The 18,676-nt window shown below is 42.0% G+C and overlaps 1 protein-coding gene across 1 annotated transcript; it reads left to right on the top strand.

The window, feature by feature from the left end:
* Positions 1-9,096: 9,096 nt before the first annotated feature.
* Positions 9,097-16,330, top strand: LOC104156768 (dendritic cell-specific transmembrane protein-like). Its single transcript, XM_009694631.1, is given in 4 exon segments — positions 9,097-9,376; positions 9,379-10,112; positions 15,224-15,544; positions 16,247-16,330. Coding segments are annotated over 4 exon segments (1,419 nt in total).
* The last annotated feature ends 2,346 nt before the right edge of the window (positions 16,331-18,676 follow it).

Genomic DNA, 18,676 nt, shown 5'->3' with positions numbered 1-18,676 from the left:
CATCTTCAGGAAGGGCAAGGAGGAGGATCCAGGGAACTACACTCTGACCAGCTTCACCTTGATCCCTGGGAATGTGATGGAGCAGCTAATCCCCGAAACTGTTTGCAATGAATGTTCAGCATGAATTTGCCAAGGGCTATTTATGCTTACCCAACCTGACAGCCTGCAATGAGGTGACTGGCTTGGTGGATGGGAGGAAGAGCAGTGGATGCCATTTACCTCGACTTCAGAAAGGCTTTCAGCACCGTCTCCCATAGCGTCCTCATAGACAAGCTGACAAAGTATGGGTTAGATAAATTGACAATGAGGTGGACTGAAAACTGGATGAACTGCTGGGCTCAAGGGGTTTGGATTGGCAACACAAAGTCCAGCTGGATAAAATTCACTAGCAATGTGCCCCAAGGGTTGATACTGGGGCCAATACTGTATAACGTCTTCATTAATGACCTGGGAAGAGTGCAGCCTCAGCAAGTTTGCGGATGACACAAAACTGGGAGGAGTGCCTGATACACCAGATGGGTGTGCTGCCATTTGGAGTGGCCTCAGAGGCTGGAGAAATGGACCAACAGGAATCTCAGCTGTCACAGAATCACAGAATGGTTGAGGTTGCAAGGGACCTCTGGAGAGGTCCCTCCAACCCCCTGTCCACTCAAGCAGAGTCACCTAGACCATGTCCAGATGGTCCAGAATGACCATTCTGTGATTCTGTAAACATCTGCTATATGCTGCTATCAAAGCTGAGATGCTGGGCTCAATGGAGAGACTTGGTCTGACTTAATATGTGCTTACCTGGGTCACTTTGCAGAATCTTCCCCTATATAATACTGTGAAGGATATGTTCTGCTAAAAGGTCATGTCATTCCTTCATCCTATAATGAAGAGAGACTTTCTCCAGTTATAGATGGTCCACTGTATCTAATTATACCCTTATGTTATGCATAATTTAGATGCTATGAACATTATGCTATGTTCATCTTGCTGCCTGCCAGCTTTCTGAACTTGTCCAGTAGCTGCTTTTGAAACAGCAGGGGTACAGCTGCTTCGTGGAGGGGAAACCCGCTCTTAGGGTGAGCCAGTGAGACCTGCTACTTTGGTGCTATCAGTGCCTGCTGGAAAACCAGCTGTCTAGAAAATTACATGCGGGAATATTTCAACCAAAGGCAAACAGATAATGTATGTGCCAACATTTCAACAGGTACTGATTGGACTGGACTCTACAAAGAGACCAAGGACAGAACTGAGCCTGGTATACAGCCCTGGATCTTTGAAATAAGAGTCTAAATGAGAGTCAGTCTCCAATTTAGAATTCCTTAGTTGTAGTAGGTAGCATCTCTGCAATGGACCTAATGACCTATGAAATTTCTGAGAAAAACAATGGATACATTGTATTCAAAAAATGGATCTGGAACTTTAAACAAACAGTAAAACTATAATTGCAAGTTAGTTCTGAAAGTGACTGGAAGAGACAGTGTGTGGAGGATGTTATTGAAAAAGTATTACAGGTGCTTAGTAGACAGCATGTAAGACTCTTCTTACTCTTTCTGTTGCTGTTGTCCTTGTGAAGCAGTGTATCAGCCTTTGATTTCCTTTAAAGCAAATCTGTAGTCCTCTTTATCAGATGGCCCTGACGACAACCGAATGGAAAGACTGACTGGTTCAATGGATCAATCCAATAACTGGTAGGATCTGTGTGACCCGTTTCAAGTGGAGAGGATGGGTGTCCAGAATGATCTTCTTTCTCTCCCAAACACACAAATATGCATACAAACTGTAGGGTCTGCAGAAACCAATAGTTCATTTAAAGTAAAATTTTGAGTGCCAAAGTTAAAGCAAAGTAAGATTTTTATGTATTTCCCAGAAGGTTGTAAGAAATATGATCTTATTTGGCTACTGAATGAATCAGAAGTTATTAAAAGTCTCTGCTCTATGCTGTGTTCACATATCACTGTGATAACGAAATCTCTCCCAGGTTTTCAACTCTTTTCATGTTTGAACACAAATTAGCACTTCTCACCATTTTCTCCTCAGCACCATGAGCAAGAAGCAAATCCATTTGCCACATCCAATAAATGAACTTTCCCTACAGGAAAACTACTGTCTTGCAAAAAAAAGAGATCGTTTGTTGGCTTATTTAGGTTACAAAAGCTGTATGGTATTTAACATGCCAGCATCAATCCCTAAGTTACTCTGCAGTCCTTTATGCAGATAAACTCCTGCAAGACAGACTTATTTCACTCTTTCTTTAGGACCTCAGAATTACTAAAGTAATAATATTTTGGTTTGGATTTTTTTTATTACTAAAGTAGAATGTTCTACTTTTGATAGATTTGTAATATTCATTAAACTTATCTAGAGCAAATGTAGAATATTCACATGGCACATATGCATGGTACTGTGCCAGCAGAGAACAGAAGCAAGTTTAAATGGATTTGGTATCTCAGTCTTGACTAGTAAGGCATCTGGTGAAGAAGAAAACAATTTAGGTTAGAAAGAACTCCTGGAAGCCATCTAGTTCAATTCCCCACTCAAAGCAGGTCCAGCTAGATCATGTTGCTCTGTTGTACTGGGATTTCTTCACTGGACACAGCACTCCACATGTGGTCTCACCAGTGCTGAGTTCAGGGGAAGAATCTCTTCCCTGACTTGCGGGCAAGACTCTTGCTAACAAGCTCAGGATGCCATTGGCCACCAGGAGGATGCATTGCTGGCTCATGTTCAATGTGTTTTCCACAAAGACATCTAGATCTTTTTCAGCAAAACTGCTTCCGAGCCAGTCAGTTCCAGTCTGTACTGGTGCCTGGGATTATTCCTCCTCAGGGCCAGGACTTTGCATTTTCCTCTGGTGAACTTCATGAGATTCTTGTCAAATATTTCTCCACCGTCCTGGATATCAATTGTCTTTATTAATCAAGGACTCGTACATAATTTGAGTGTCTTTGTTGGATATTTGAGGTGGGTACCATTCTAAAGGCTGTGTTCTGACAGATTGTGTACAGAAATCTTTACACAGATCTCAGTAGGAACATTTATAGGGTAAAAATGATTGGAGCTTCAAAGTTGTTTGGGCACTGAATTGCTGCTAGTTTCAATGGGAAGCACCAAAATAGCCTGAATGTTCTAGACCTAAGGCATTATTCAACATAAAATTAAGTCTTTGAGATCTGGGCCCAGAACTCATTTGCTGATATCTATTAGTCCGCCAGAAAAAAGGTGGAAAGTGACACTTGCAAATTATATACTATTTTGGTCTTGTGCATAAGTTACTTCCTCATGAATCCTTGTCAAAACCAGAATAATTTCAAAATTGTAGTGTGCCTGACTCATTGAGGGAGGGTATGGGAAACAAATTACTCATGTGAAATTTTTTACTAGTGCCCATCTCAGTTCCTCACCAAAATCAAGAGACAGACAGTACTGTGAAGATCCTTCATGCACTTTACAGGAGGGTCTGTAAGTAATTCATTAGGGTTAATATCAAGGAGCTGTGGATAGCAATCATGGACAGAGTTAGCTGTTCTAAGGTAAAAGGACTTGCTTTAAGTTAATTGTTGTCGCCTTACTGATTGGACGATCTGTTCCTAAAGTTCTTGAAACAATTTAGTCCTTCCATCCCTCATACTGGAAATTTCTGTGTTTTGTAGAGTTGTTTTTGTGAATAGGCAAACCACCATTTGGGTTTGCCAAACAATGCCACCATTCCTGCCTGCATTTTAAGGGAAGAATATGTCTGTGCGTCCCCTGCATCAGAGCTTCCAAATGTAACGTGGCTCATAGCAGTGTAAGTGAGAAAATTTGATTCCTTGTTGCATGTTCCTTCCATAGCTGTCCATTTTCTACAGCTGCCCATGACACATTTTCTGTGTCCTGCTCTGAGTGCCCAGCTCAGTCAAATATAACCTGTGTTTGCAATGGAGAAACGTAGGGAGAGGTTCATCTCACCTGGCTTCGGATGGCTCTTTCTGAATAATCCAGACTCTTTTCATAGTTGCCATAGAGAAAAAAATTCTCTTAGGATGCAATCCACCTCATGTGAGGGTGGACTTCTAAAACAGGTCTGAAGTATAGCTGTGGGTAACTGCCCTTTTCTCCTCATTGACATAAAGACAGATAGCTCAAATGTGGACATTATGCTGTAGACATCTGATATTAGATGACATTTAACCAATTTGTGGCATCCTAAAGACTTGATAATATCTTGCAGTGTTCAGAATTTTCCTGAGCCATGTATTTTAAATGAATGAAAAAAAAGAGATCTTGATCTGTTGTTATTTATGGTGGATTGGTTGGTTTTGCATGTGTATAAATTGTTGTTTTATTTGCATTGCTGTGTTGTTTAGTATTTCAAGTTCCTGTGTGCACATAATTGATTAGATATTTTAGTCCTTACCTGTGTTTGTTGTGTTTAGTACCATTTACTCTCCTTCCCCCTGCAGTTAAAAGCAAATAATGTGAGCATGAGAAATAACAGGGGTCTCAACAAAGCCCTGGGGATAGTTACAGTAACATTGCTGGATTTTTGATTGGGCTGCTATTTCTTTGCCAAATGCCCTGCATTGACCAAAGGAAATAATATGGGACTCCCTCATGTATTTTTGTCTCTTACTAAACCGTAGTTCAGCATTGTATTTTTTGATGGTATCCAAAAAAGGGAAGTAATTCTCTTACATTTCAATGTAACTGATCCACACTAGAAGAGAAGGCTGCTGAAACTGCCAAAAAAGGAAGTATTTGTTTTTATATTCTTATTGTGTGCATTCTTCTCCTTAGTTCCTGTATAAAATCCAAACAGGATTTATGAGGCAAAGATCACTATGTAGCTGAAACTTTAGCATCAATGGGACACAACTTTCCTGTGTAACCTAACATCTCTCTTAATAAGACTTTATTTTTATGTACGAGGATCGTGTGCACTGTGCGGGACAAAGGGCCTGCTAAACTGCCATGGTCCTCCTGAGATCAGCTCAAACAACAGTGCTGCACAGAGAAAAGTTGTGTTGGATTTTGTCTGAGGGTGCAAAAACTGGGTGGTACTAATCAGTCCTAACTCAATGGGACTCATGGTCCCCAAGCTTTGTCTGAGTTAAGTCTGTGTCAAAATAGAAAGCAGACTTAAAGATCTGACTCTGTCATGCTTTGCCAAATTAGCTGTGTCTCTATTAAAGAAGCTAATTATTTAGTAAAACCCTTCCTTTTTCTCACTACACATTTTTAGGAGACATCTACTTCTTCCGTTATATTAAAAATTGGCAAAGAGTTTGCGTGGGTGGCCAATCTATATACTAGAAATGTAGGCCTACCAATCACCTCTAAGCAAGCAGTAGCCTGGGTAGAGAAGTTTTCAGAAATAGTCCCTGCAAATATAAGGAGTTTCAATCTGTCGCAGTTGGACTACATGATCATTGTAGCTCTCTTCCAACTGAAATATTCTATTCTATTCTGTTCTGTTCTATTCTATCTAAGTGTAGCAAGTCATCATCAGACACGGGCTGAGCAAGGAACTAGGACAGGACCAGATCGGTAGTGAAGATGGTCACAACTTCTTGGACAATGAATATGGAGGAGTCTCCATAGCAGGCAGGGAAGAAATCATACATGGTGTGAACATAAAAATAACACAGCTCTAGCACATGGTTGAGCTGGAAAGACATTTTCTAGGGACTCTTAATGCTATGTACTTACCCTCTGCTTCCCTAAAAACTGTAGTCAATATCTGAAATATCACAAGCAGGATCTTAAAAACTCTTTAAATTTTTCCTCTTTTATTTTAAAATGAAACTAGAAAAATATCTCTTAATTATATTGCATTAATTTCAGTACATCGCAAGCCTTAAGAAGTGTAGCCCAAACTCCTTGCTGGAGAGGCTTCTTTTGAGAATTTGTTCGTATAATTACTGCTGCCAGCATGCCATATGGTAGATGAATATCACACTTCCAGATCTGAGTAAGTATTTCTTAGAGAGGGAAACTAAGGTAACTAAGGGTCCCTTGGAACCTACAGAAAAATCAGGTTCAAAGGCAGAGCTAGAGCACAAGTTTCCATCTCCCCTCTGTGGCATACATCACAAGAAACTATGGTGGAAAGAAAATGGCACTTAAGAGCAAGAAACTGCTTTCCAAGAATAATTCTTTCCTTATGCTACATAAATAATGGTAGCAGCCCCTATATTAGTTCATGTGACAGGACAGAAGAAAAAATACTTTGTTTCAGACGGCAATTGAAATGAAATTTTTGTTCTTGTCAGCCTCCTGTTGGAATTTGTATCTGCACGTGACAGCTTCGGAATTTTGTGATTTATATTTTCAAGAGGAATCATTCCAGAAAGCTCTCAAGGTTTACTATTTCTTTAAGCACTGAATTAGCCTCTTTAGTCAAGCCAAAGATTTATTTCTACTTCTGAGCCAGAGTGTTATTTTCCCTTCCCAAGCATTCACAGCTGTTTAAGTGCCTGCTAATACAAGAATTTTCAGCCTCCACATTCTTTAGGTTTAGAGTTTTCACCCTTTGTGTGATCCTCCTGCGCTGAATACGTACATCCGTTGCTAATGTCTTATGGGGGAAAACGGAGGTGTCAGACAAGGCACAGAGATGCACACTGTGAGCCTGACTCTGACCCTAGCAGCGGCTGAGCTCAGAGACTGGCTCTGCAGGGGACGGGAACGCTCCCTTCCGCACCTTCAGTGATCACAGCATCCGTGCCACGGGCTCCAAAATTCAGTGGCTCCTTATGATGCCTTTCCTGCCTTAAAACTCTGGGTTCATGCAGGTTAGGGATAAACTTGCCATGTATGTGCTGAGTAGTGCAGTGATCTCATGTAACAGCATTGAATCTGCTCAGTAAAGGAGACACTGATTATTTTCAAGTTCTGTCCATATTTTGCAAGTCCCCAGCCTCCTGGTCTAGAAGTACAGCTTTTGTTAATTCTAAGGCTTTGTTCTTGACTCTCTCCCCAGTCCTTATTTGCAGTCTTGCCAAACTCCCAGTCACCTCTTGCAGCCGTTTACTGAATGCTTATAAACATTAACACAAATACACCTTACCCATACGTACAAACACAAAACCCCATGTATGCTTGAGAACAGCTGTGAAATGAACACTGCAAAAGAAAACTCAAAATGTGGTACTTTCTCACATGGATGTTTTGCATAGTATTACATAAATGCTAGCTTTTTTGCATTTGATTTTTTATGGCTTCATAAATGAAGAACAGAACTCCAGATCTACAGGGCATTTTTTCTTAGATCTACAAAGATGTGGCAGCACGTACTGTTTAAGGATCCGATCTAGGAAGTTCAGGATTCACTGGCAGGGTTTGCTGGCTGTTAGGTCTGGTTCTGCTTGACTCCAGGATTATGAACATCCGCTTTATAATTTTGCTTCCAAAAAATGTCTCATTAATTTCTAGTTCAGTAAGAAGAGGGCAAAGCAGACCATCCATGTAAACAGAGGACAGCTCTGCTCACCACAAAGCTGGAGTCTGGTGGCTTGTGTGCTACCTCTCCTCCCCATTTCCCTTGCACTAGTTTCCCAAACACATCAAACACATGGCGACTTCTACATACTTTGGGGATATTAATTAACTAATTCTGCCCCTGTGAAGGAGCTGCTAATTGCTGTTAGACTCCATTTACAGCTGAGTTCACTGAGGCCCTGGAGGGAAGCAATTTCCTCAGCCTTCCCAAGCAGAGTGATAGTGCCAGGGACTGAGCCCACCCTGAGAGCTATTGCTCACCATTAATCCCTTCTGAAGCAGTCAAGCACTGAAAGCACTCAGCATCTTTCAGGATAGTCCTGAGCACCAGAAAGCATCAGGCCCAAGTGAGGCCAGGGAAAAGCAGCATGCCAAGCACAACGGTCCAAGAAGGTCCCAGCTGGGGTCAGATGCCTGCTCCAATCACCCTCAGCTCCTGTTGCATGCAAAGCCAATAATGACATAATTAATAACTAATTATAATGAGGGGAAGGGGAAAACGGTGCAGTGGATGCTAGCGGAATTCATAAAGTCAAATTCCAGTAAAATACAGTATGTGTACAAAATAATAGTTTAGTTCCTGGCTACCTACTGTGTTCAAGCTAAACAAAAGACAAAATAGTATCTTCAGGATGTATTTGCAAAGACCACTGTTCTCTATTATAAGATAAAATTGCAATAGTTTATTTTATTTAATTAGTATCTCATTTGTTCTAGTATGTTAAAAGGCTAATAATGCATATAAATTGATCTTGCATCTTTGGACAAATTGCACTATAAATATTATATTGTAAAAGAAGAAGGAAATGTGAGCATGGACTGTCTCCCATCAAACTGAATCGAATCTCACAGAAATACTCGGTAATTTACAGTATGGGCATGCTGGTAGGCAGAAGAGATGGTGACAAGTACAAGCACTTAGGGTTAGAAGTGTATATGGACCAATTGGTAGCTGTACTATCCCAGGAGAGACCCAAAGAAGGAATGATGCTTCTGAGACACACTTCCTTCCCTCTATGCTGACCCACCTCCGGCTGAAGAAGGAGAGCTTCCTTCCCCATCCCTGGGCAGCGTGCACATGCTGCTACACCCCCTCCTTCCTCCCTGGCAGCTGCTCTGGCTGCTCCCCATGGGTCGAGCCAGGCTCCCCTGCATCGGGGTACCGATGGGAAGTTTCCATGCTCCTCTATTTCCCTTCCCGGTGCCCCTGTAAGGCAAAGCTAGCATCCGCGGGGAAGCACTGGGTGCTACGGGAGGCTTGCGTCCCTCTCACACACACACACACACACACACACATATATGTACATATGAAGCGCTGTACCTATATAGCAAATGAGAAATCAGTGTACAAAAAGGACAAAAATACTTTGAAAAAAGATAGAATACATTTTAGAGTGTTCTATTCCATGTTTATATATGTGATATTAGGGATGAAGATTTGAGTTTCACGCAGGGCGATTCAGCCCCTATGTGAGTCAGACCTGCTTTTTTAACAAAGTGAAGAAGTATTGACCTGCCAGTTAAAAGCACATCGTTGTCAGTAGTGTGACCAAGTAACTAATAATATTTTTGTTTTCCTTTCCTTTTAGTTTAAGCCATCACAGTGTCAGCAACAATCAGAAGAAAATGCGAACATTTGTCTCAATAGCCCAGGATGCATGGGGAATTTTTATATCCGAAAGGAAGCCTGGCTGGAAGTATCTGATGCAGCTTTTTGCAGTTTGCTCTGCAGTTGGCTTCCTCTCAAGCTTTCTCTTATTCCTTGGCATGCACTTCTCCCTGGCAGACCACTCTTTGGGTCCCTTACTGATTTCTGGCTTCATCTGGATATCGCTTTCTATCGCGCTCTCCTGTTTCAAGCACCTGCGCTGCTTTAGTGTCCTGTTCCTTCTTTCTTGTGGACTGCAATTGCTCTTATTACTGCTGGCACAGGTGTCGTGGTGGCTGGCCACATCCAAAATATTTTTCACAACCTGAAGGTTCTGGCAGACAGTATAACCTGTCATTTAGAGTATGAGCAATTTGCCTTGATAAAATATTATGTTGAGGCAGTAAAATGGATTTACGAGGCGGCCAAGGTTTCCACTGAACTATCTAAATATATAGTGTTCCTAAAGCATGAATTCTCACCATCTTATTCAATTTCAGATGATGCGTTAAAACAAGAACTAAATGACACAAAGCAAGAAATCCAGAAAGTTGCTAACCAAATATCTTTTATGCTGACTATACTGCCCTATATAGGACAGAAAGTATTGCCTGTAGTGGGGATTTTTCTAGCTTCTTTGGGAACTGGTCTCTTTATCAAAAAATTTGTGGGCTCTCACAGTGCCAAATTTGAGAATACTTATATCACAAAACAGTTCATTGCATTTGATGAGCACCAAAAGCAACAGGAAAGACCCTGTCTTCTGCCACTTAACAAGAAAGAAAGAAAAGATTATGTGACAATCCCATCTTTCTGCCTCACAAGGAAGGACAGAAAAAACATGCAGTCATTTTTTCTCCCTGTAATTATTCATCTTTGCATCTGGCTTCTGTTTGCTGCCATAGATTATTTGTTTTATTGGTTAATTATTTCTGTGAATAAACATCTCCAAGAAGTACCGGATCTAGAGATTCAACTCAGCCTCTTTCAGCAAGTAAGTACTTACCAATACTTTATATTTCTTAGTTTACTGTTGAAAAATTTCCCTTCACCTTCCGTAGCTGCGGGAGCAGGCAAACAGACAATGAACCATCGGTTCTTTCATAGCATTATCATTCATTTGTTTCAAAAAGGACATTGCCTTTACAGATATGTATGTTGGATGGAATCAGACAGTTCTCTGTACTTTCCAAAGTGTCATCATGTTTCTAGAGAATGGTAAATATAGGAAGAAGGACTTTCATTCCTCCATTTATATATGTGGAGGAGAAGACCAGAAGCTTAAAATTGGAAACCCACAATGCCGACATTTGTGAAGCACCACTTTTATAGTCAAAGTGCCACTGTGACACTGACGTAAGAGATGCCTACCTTTCTTTAGCTGAGTAGTGTGAGGAGCGTGGCCGTGTACACACAAAATAATAACACATTGCCGAAAGCTCAAGGTTCTTCTAACAGGAGCAGCAGCAGCATAGAGAACCATAGAGTAATTGGGTTGGAAGGGACATCTGGAGACCTTCTAGACCAACCTCATGCTCAAAACAGGGCTAACTTCAGAGTCAGATCAGATAGCTCAGGGTCTTGTCTGTGAACACTTGTAAAGCTGGAGACTTCACTGCTGGAGTGTGTGACGTGTGATGCTGTGCGGGCACAGGAGAACTGCCCAGTTTGATAGCTTGCAAGATTAAGCTTAAAACATTTCCCCAAAATATATAACCTTTTGGTACTTTCAAGATAATAAGACTTCAAAGGGATTTGACTGTTAGTACAATATGATATCTGCTCTTTCTTCTGTCAACTTTTTCTTACTCAGCATTTTCTATTACTTCGTCTTAGAGCTCGTAATAATGAGAATTCATTCCCATTTCTTCCCATCCCCCCAAAATTCACTAACTAAAAGCAAATCCACAGAGTAAGGTTATTAAGGTGAGTAATGCAATTACAAGCAAACAGAACAGGACATACAGGCTTTGGCAGAGAGATTCTCATTCTCACTTTTCCATATGTGACATATTGAACCTCTGAGCTGGCTTCTTCAGCCAGACCACATTTTCTATGGCACACTGCTAAACCACTGCAGGTTTGCTTAGACAGTGGTGTGGCAGATTGGTGGTCCCGGTGTGTCATGTAACGTTCATCTGGTTGGGACTGAACCATGAAGGGGAAGCGAGATGTAGTGCACAGCATCCTTGAGGAATGGGAGCACTTCAGGCAAATGTGTACTAATGAAATTAGCTGAAATGAAGTCAAGCTACTGGTCAAATTCTGTCATACTTCAGATGATGATATCTTGTATTGTATATCAAAATATCAAATTTGTCCATGGGATAAAAATTAAATTATTATTCAGTTTTATCTTAACAAAGAGTAGAAAAATTTCCTGTCTGTATGGTAGACGTAAGCCAAAGGTTCACGGATTGCATCAGTGGAAAACCACTTTTCCTAGAGGATGGAGGCTGCCAACTTCCAATTGTTACCATTCTAATTGTTACCTGAACTTTCTTTTAGGAAGGTAGGTGCAAAAGCCATTGGATTCACTGTAACTGTGCAATCAGCACACATATAGAGAGTCAGACCCATCCTGGAGAGGTGAGACTCCTGTGCAAAAGCAGAGAGGCTTTCATTGTCTGGTCAGTCAGTCTAATGTGAGATATGTTGAGGAGGCAAATTGCTATGCACGCTAAGGGGGCTTTATACCTTATATAAACCCTGCTGCTGCACAGCAGCTGTGATCTAGCATGACCAAACCAGCATATTTGGTCCCCTGGGATAAGGTTCTTGAGACAACAAGGATTCAGGAGAGCTGGTTGATACTGAAAGGTCACCTACTCCAAGCTCAAGAATTATTCATCCCAACTAAATCAAGCAAAGGCAGCAGATGGCCAGCATGGATGGGCAACAAGCTCCTGACAAAACTCAAACATAAACCAGAAGAATAGAGGAAGTGGAAGCAGGGACAGGGGGCCCCAGAGGAATATGGAGACACCATCTGATTGTATAAGGATGGGGGCAGGAAAGCCAGAGCCTACCTGGAGCTGAATCAGGTGAGGCAGGTGAAGGGCAGCACAAAGGGCTTCTACAGGTCGATCAGCAACAAAGCAAGCCATGGGGAAATGTGGGTCCACTGCTAAGGGCAGTGGGGCTCCTGGTGACAGAGGACATGGAAAAGCCCAAAGTAATCAATGTCACCTTCAGCTCTGCCTTCACTAGGAATACCAGCCTTCAGGAATCCCAAGCCTCTGAGACCAGAGAGCAAGTCTGGAGCAAGGAAGACTTACCCTTGGTGGAGGAGGATCAGGTTAGGGAACATTTTAAAAAAGTAAGTCCATGGGACCTGATGGAAGGCACCCACGGGTGCTAAGGGGTCTGGATGATGTCACTGTGAGGCCACTCTGGATTATCTTTGAAAGCTCATGGTGCCTGGGAGAGATTCCTGAAGAGTGGCAGAAAGCAACTGTCACTCCCATCTTCAGGAAGGGCAAGGAGGAGGATCTAGGGAACTACACTCTGGCCAGCCTCACCTTGATCCCTGGGAATATAGTCATGGAATATAATCCCTGATGAAGAATATAATCATGGAAGTAATTTCCAAACATGTGAAGGCCAAGAAGGCTATTAGGAGTATTCAGCATGGATTTAGAAAGGTTAAATCTTGACCAACCTAACAGCATTCTATGATAGGACCACTGGATTTTTGGATGAAGGGAGAACAGTGGATGCTTATTGTGCATTTATTAAGGCTTCCAACGCTGTCTTCCACAACAACCCTATTGACAAACTGATGAGGCATAGGCTAGGTAAAAGGAGAGTGACGTGAACTGAAAATTGTGTGAACTACTGGACCCAAAATTTTCTGATTAGTGGCACAAAGTCAGTTCTGATGTCCCCCAGGAACAGACACTGGAACCTATACCGTTTAACCTCTTCATTAATGAACTGAACAAAGGAACAGATTGTAGCCACACAAGTTTGCAGATAATATATAACTGGGAAGAGTGGCTGAAACACCAGTGGGTTGTGCTGTTATTCAGATGGACTTGAAAAGACTAGAGAATTGGGCCAACAGGAACCTCACAGTGTCCATCAAAGGAAAATGCCATGTCTTGCAGTCCTTGGAGAGAAATAATCCTGTGCATTATACATGTTGGGGGCCAACCAGCTCAGAGATGGCTTTGCAGAAAAAGGCCCTGAGAGTTCTGGTGGACACCAAGTTGACCAGAAGCCTGCAAAGTGCCTTTATGGCAAAGAAAGAGCTATTCTGGGCTGCATTAGGCAGAACATTGCCAGCAGGCTGAGGGAGGTGATCCTTCTCCTCTGCTTCTTACACTGGTGAGACTCAGTGTGAGAAAGGCATTTACTGGAGTCAGTTGAGTAAAGGGTCAAGAAGATGATTAATGGACTGGAGCGTCTGTTGTACAAGGAGAGGCTGAGAGGGTCTGTTCAGGCTAGAGAAGAGATGGCTCAGGAGGATCTCATCAGTGTGTATAAATACTTGACAGAGAGTGGGTGTAAGAAAGAGGAGCCAGACTCTTCTCAGTGGTGCCCAGTGCAGGGACAGGAGTCAATGGGCACAAATTAAAGGAAATTCCATCTCAGTGTTAGAATTATTTTTTTTTACTCTTCAGGTGATCAAAGACTAAAACAGGTTTCTGAGACAGGTTGTGGAGTCTCCATCCCTGGAGATACTAAAAACCCAACTGAACGCAACCCTAAGCAACCTGCTGTAGCCTCAGCTATTCTCTGTGTACTACTGTGTGTGGTTTTGCCTGTGTTTCTATCCTTCGTACCTTGAGGACAGCCCCTTATCACGACCTGCCTTGGGTGTGACCCAAGTCAGGGTAAAGGAGGAGCTTAGTCCCACCACCCATGGACAGCAGGCCTAAGCCTGACCCTGTCTGGCTGATTCATGAGTCCCATACTATGAATTTGCTCTCTTTATGTGCAGTGTTCACTCCTGTGGAAAGTTGGTTGACTGTCTCAAAACAGAAAATTATGCCATCATCAGATTGTTTCTAGTTCCCTGAGGAAGGCTAGTCACATTAAAATGTTAAATTTAATCTCAACAGGTTTGTCATAACAAGCATCAGGGCTGCTGATTTCAAGGAGTCTAGAAAGCTAGCTGGGTCAGCAGGACAGACTCAGCAACTTCTTGAGATGTTTATTCTTGGTATGAACAGTAAAATTCTTCATGCACTTGTACCCATTTCATATTGAGTTCCTAATGCAGTTCTTCCTTACTTATACATTGGTTCAGTTTAGGGATAAAATGTACTGAGTGAGGTTGGAACAGGATAATGTCAAGGAAAGGCTAAAGGCTGAAAATGGGTAGCATGCTTTGGGCACCCAGTTCTTCCAATGAGCATCTAACAGAAGTGCCTGGCCTCTGTAGGGAGGTTAGAAGAGCCACAAGGAAGAGCTACATATCCCCCTGACATGGTCAGAAAAGAGGGCTGGGTGATTCAGTATCTCTACAGTGTTCCTACACAAGGAGTAGAAAGTTGCCTGCCAGTATGAAGTACTGGTCCCAGCAGCATGTCTAATTTAGTCCCTCTCATTCAGCATTTCAGTCTACAAGCAGTGCAAGACATCAGCTCTTCTAAGCAAAAGCATCTGTTAGAGGAGGAGAGGTGGCTTTGCTTGCATAATAACCTCGTGGTCAGAGCACCTGCCTAGGTGGGTGTCGAGGCACTGCTGATGTATGTACATGTATTGAGCCACAACCAAAGGGATGGACACACTCTGCTCTGCTGTTTTACTCTGAAGGAAGCACCCTCCAACAGAGGATCTGAGCAGATTCATGGGAGTGGGAATATATTAAACCATTATAGCCAGGTTCACTAAATATTTATCTATCAGAGCCTCTGAGAAGGTAAGTTCTTAACAGTCCAAATTGTGGGACAGTCTCCCAAGAAAATAGTGAAAATGAAGTCTTAAACATTTATAAATAGCCAATAAATACATTGTTATGAGCATAGCACATATAGACACTGGAGGGACTAGATGATTTACGGTCCTTTGTAAATCTGAATGTCCAACGGGAGAAATATTAAGAAAGGAGGGAATAAGTACTATAATCAACTCTTTTTTTCCCCTTTTCTTGTGCAGAGGAATGAGAACAGCTTTATCATTGGTATGAAAGAGCATATTGCAAAAACGGATCCTTTCAAGATCTCTTTGTTCAAGCATGTCTGCATCCCTCAGCCAGAGCTTGCTCTCTCCAAGACATGGATCCAGCTTGGAGTCATCATCTTCTTCTTAATCATTTTTGGGTTACTCTCTGGCCTTCTGACCCAACTTAAAATAATTGTGTCAACTTCATTTTATCCTGACATCGAGATGAAACGGATACAGTATTTGCATGCAAAATTACTCAAGAAAAGAGCAAAACTACAAGAGAAAACTGGGAAGAACCTGCTTGCTAGAAGGGTAAGCCAACAGCTCTAGGGAAAAAAGAATCTCCCTCTCTCGGAGTGGTAGCCAGATCCAGGAAATACTTAAAACACTTGTTAACTTCAATTATGTGCTAATAGACTTTCCCCAGTGCTCTTCTGCACAGGGGCCAGAGACAAGTTGCCTATTGGTGAGATTAGATAATATAATAGTTTTGTTCTGTCCTTCAACACACATGTATCAGATATGACATGGGTACAGCCAAATGACTATGTGCTGGCAAGAAAATACTCCTCAGACTTAGAACTCTGCAGAGAAGAAATTCGGTTTTCATGAACATATGAAAAGCACCTCCAGCACAAAGCATATTCCTGCAATTTAGACAGCAAATGTTAGGCATTTGTGAGCAGCCTTTGAATGTTGCAAAAGATGTTCAGTTGTTGCTTAGCAAAAATGGAAGGTGATATATTTCTGTTTTGCAACTGCAAAGACTGTTAGGAAACAGAACTTCTTGTTTGGAAAAACATTCGCCCTGTATATATACATATATATACACTAATGGAAATAAACACATGTGCATATATTTATGGCAAATCCAGATAGCTGCAGACACATAGATTTTGTTTAGGTTTGGGTTTTTTTAATAGCCTTCAGTACTGACTATATAGGATGTTAGTGTATGGGTGATCTCTAACTCAGTAATACTATGATCACAGCATCATCTTTCTGTGTTTTCAGGTCAACTTTTGGTTTCCAATTCTGAAGGCAAGAGAGGCAGTGAGGAAGAAAGAAACGAGTGTGGCAAATCACAACACAGTGTGAAAAAGGCCAAGTGAATCTTTGGATAAGGCTGAGATGCTTTAGCTCCACAGGGACCTGTGTTTTGCACCCATCTATACAATGGAATGTCAATTTTAAAATGTAAAAAATAGGATCAAAGGCTAAACATCAATATTTTGGAGAAGTGTGGAAAAGAAGCCACAAGAGATACTGTGCTCTTTGTGGCAGAGAGGGTTGCATTTATACTCGTTTTCCAACTTGGGGTCTGCATTGTCTGGCATTTTAGAAATCCATGGAGGGTCTGTTCTTCTGTGTAAAAGCTTTTAGGGCTACAGCACAAACCTCTTTGGCTGAGCTAAAAGAGGACCCAATGGCAGCAGCAGGTTTGTCTTCTTCACGTTTGCCAGATGCTGAAAATAGAAGACACAGCACAGACTGTCCAGTGGCTTCTGGGCTGGCCAAGTACCTAATTAGAGGGCTTAGATGTTTCTAGACATTTCTATCTATTTCTCAACCCTCAATTGCCCCAAAACCTTCAGCCTGGTTCTTTCCCATCCCACGCTTCATATACCTGCTGTTACCTTTGCAGCCTTCTCTCCTGCAGGGCCAGTGCTCTATATGCCCTGTCAATCTTCTAGCCCAGCCAAATTCTCCTCCGACCTTGGGTCCCCCACTTAATTTTGCTGATTTGTCTCTCAGAATTTTCTAACCCTAGTCTCCCACCTCGAATTTCTCACTTGGTCTTAGTCTCTCACTTTCACATATCCATAGACTGTATCGCTAGTGCAGATTGTCCCGTATCTTTGATGATCATGAGAGAGGTAATGTAGCATGTGCAGAAGTGAGAATGCTCACAAGAGCTAGAATACAGAGGAATCAGGTGCTAAGGGTGTAAACAAGCTGGTTTTGAGGTGTAGGGGCATACAAGCAGAGGTGAACAATGCTCCGAATCTTGCAGTCCAAGGGAGCTTGCAGAAGTGGCAAAAATGGGCTTAATTATGTTGCTAAAGCCACCATTGACTTCAATGAAACAAAACTGAGCCAATACTGAGTGCTTCACTTATCCAATTAGCGTCGGTGATGTGACCTTCGTATGACACAAGAATAAGTGCTAAAAGCATAAAGACGTAGGAACGACTTGACTGATGTGGCACTAGAGAGTTAATGTAGAGCTAAAAATCTACCCAACAGGCATTGTACTCTTAAATTTCAGCCACAGTCAACTTCTTTCTTTAGGTTGCATAATAACAAACTCTACTTTGTTCCTCTAAAATACAAGCGTGGTCCCAGGATAGCCATTGACCAATGCCTCTGTTATCTGAATGAATAAAGACTTATTTAAAACTTTCCAGCAGCAAGTGTCAGAAGTTATTTTTCACCTGAAACACTGAAAACACCAAGTCTTTTTTCTTTGGGTCTTCCAAATGAAGCCTCACTCCTCCATGGACACAGGTGGTTCAGGTTGCCAGTGTGATAACAATTTGTCTTTAGAAAATGAGGTGCTAGATTAAAGCCATGCATTATTGAGGGTTGTGCAGAATGTTTCTGAGTGGCCTCTGTCCTCTTTTGCTAACATGGGACAGCCCTGGATAGTAGCAGAACGTCATTTATATCACACGTACTACTGTCAAGTACCAGTAGCAAGAAGCATTCTGGTGAAAAAGAAGCAAAATGAAGGTTGCTTTAAATTTGTTTTCACAAAACAGACTAGTTGTGCCAGTACTATTGACAAGAGGATATATTCATTCACTCTTGTTATCACTGCAGATGAAAGGGGAAGAGTTAAATGTCAGCAAGAGCTGAGCATTTTTGTCTGAGTTCTAAGTTCATTGCTGATAGGAGTTGGATGTGCTCCTTTCAGTCCCGAAGGACAGGCTGGTGAGAAGCCCTGATCTCCTACTGATTACAACATCCAAAGGCAGGGGCAGGTCTGATTCACAGCACTACCACAAAACACTACCAGCTTCACTTGGCATCAGGAGGTAAAATTTGTTTTGGAGTTTCTTGCCTTTCTTGTTTGATGGTGTGGTGGCACCCAGCATGCCTTTTCTGTCTGTTGTTCTGCAAGCAACAAGTGAAAACTTTGCAGCGCATGGGAATGGTTCATCAAAATGACTCAGATGAGGGTCAGTGGTTGGGAGAGATACCTAAATCTGTTAGGATTTTGACTTCTGGAGTACACTCTTGGGACAATACCATGTCTGTACTTTGTATTTACTTAAGGAAATTAAGCCTAGTAGGAATGACTGGTTATGAAAAAGAGCCTTTAGTCTTTGGTAGGATAGGTGAGACCTTGCAGGGTTTACAGAAGGGTGTTGGACCTAAATGCTGGGGCTCCCACCACTAACAGGCAGGGCAGCTTACTGAGTATTGCTTAGCTTGCCCCCT

The sequence above is a fragment of the Cariama cristata genome, unplaced genomic scaffold (genome assembly GCF_000690535.1).
Source record: "Cariama cristata isolate BGI_N322 unplaced genomic scaffold, ASM69053v1 scaffold11762, whole genome shotgun sequence".
Lineage (NCBI taxonomy): Eukaryota > Metazoa > Chordata > Aves > Cariamiformes > Cariamidae > Cariama > Cariama cristata.
This window is presented reverse-complemented; position numbering and strand designations above follow the sequence as displayed.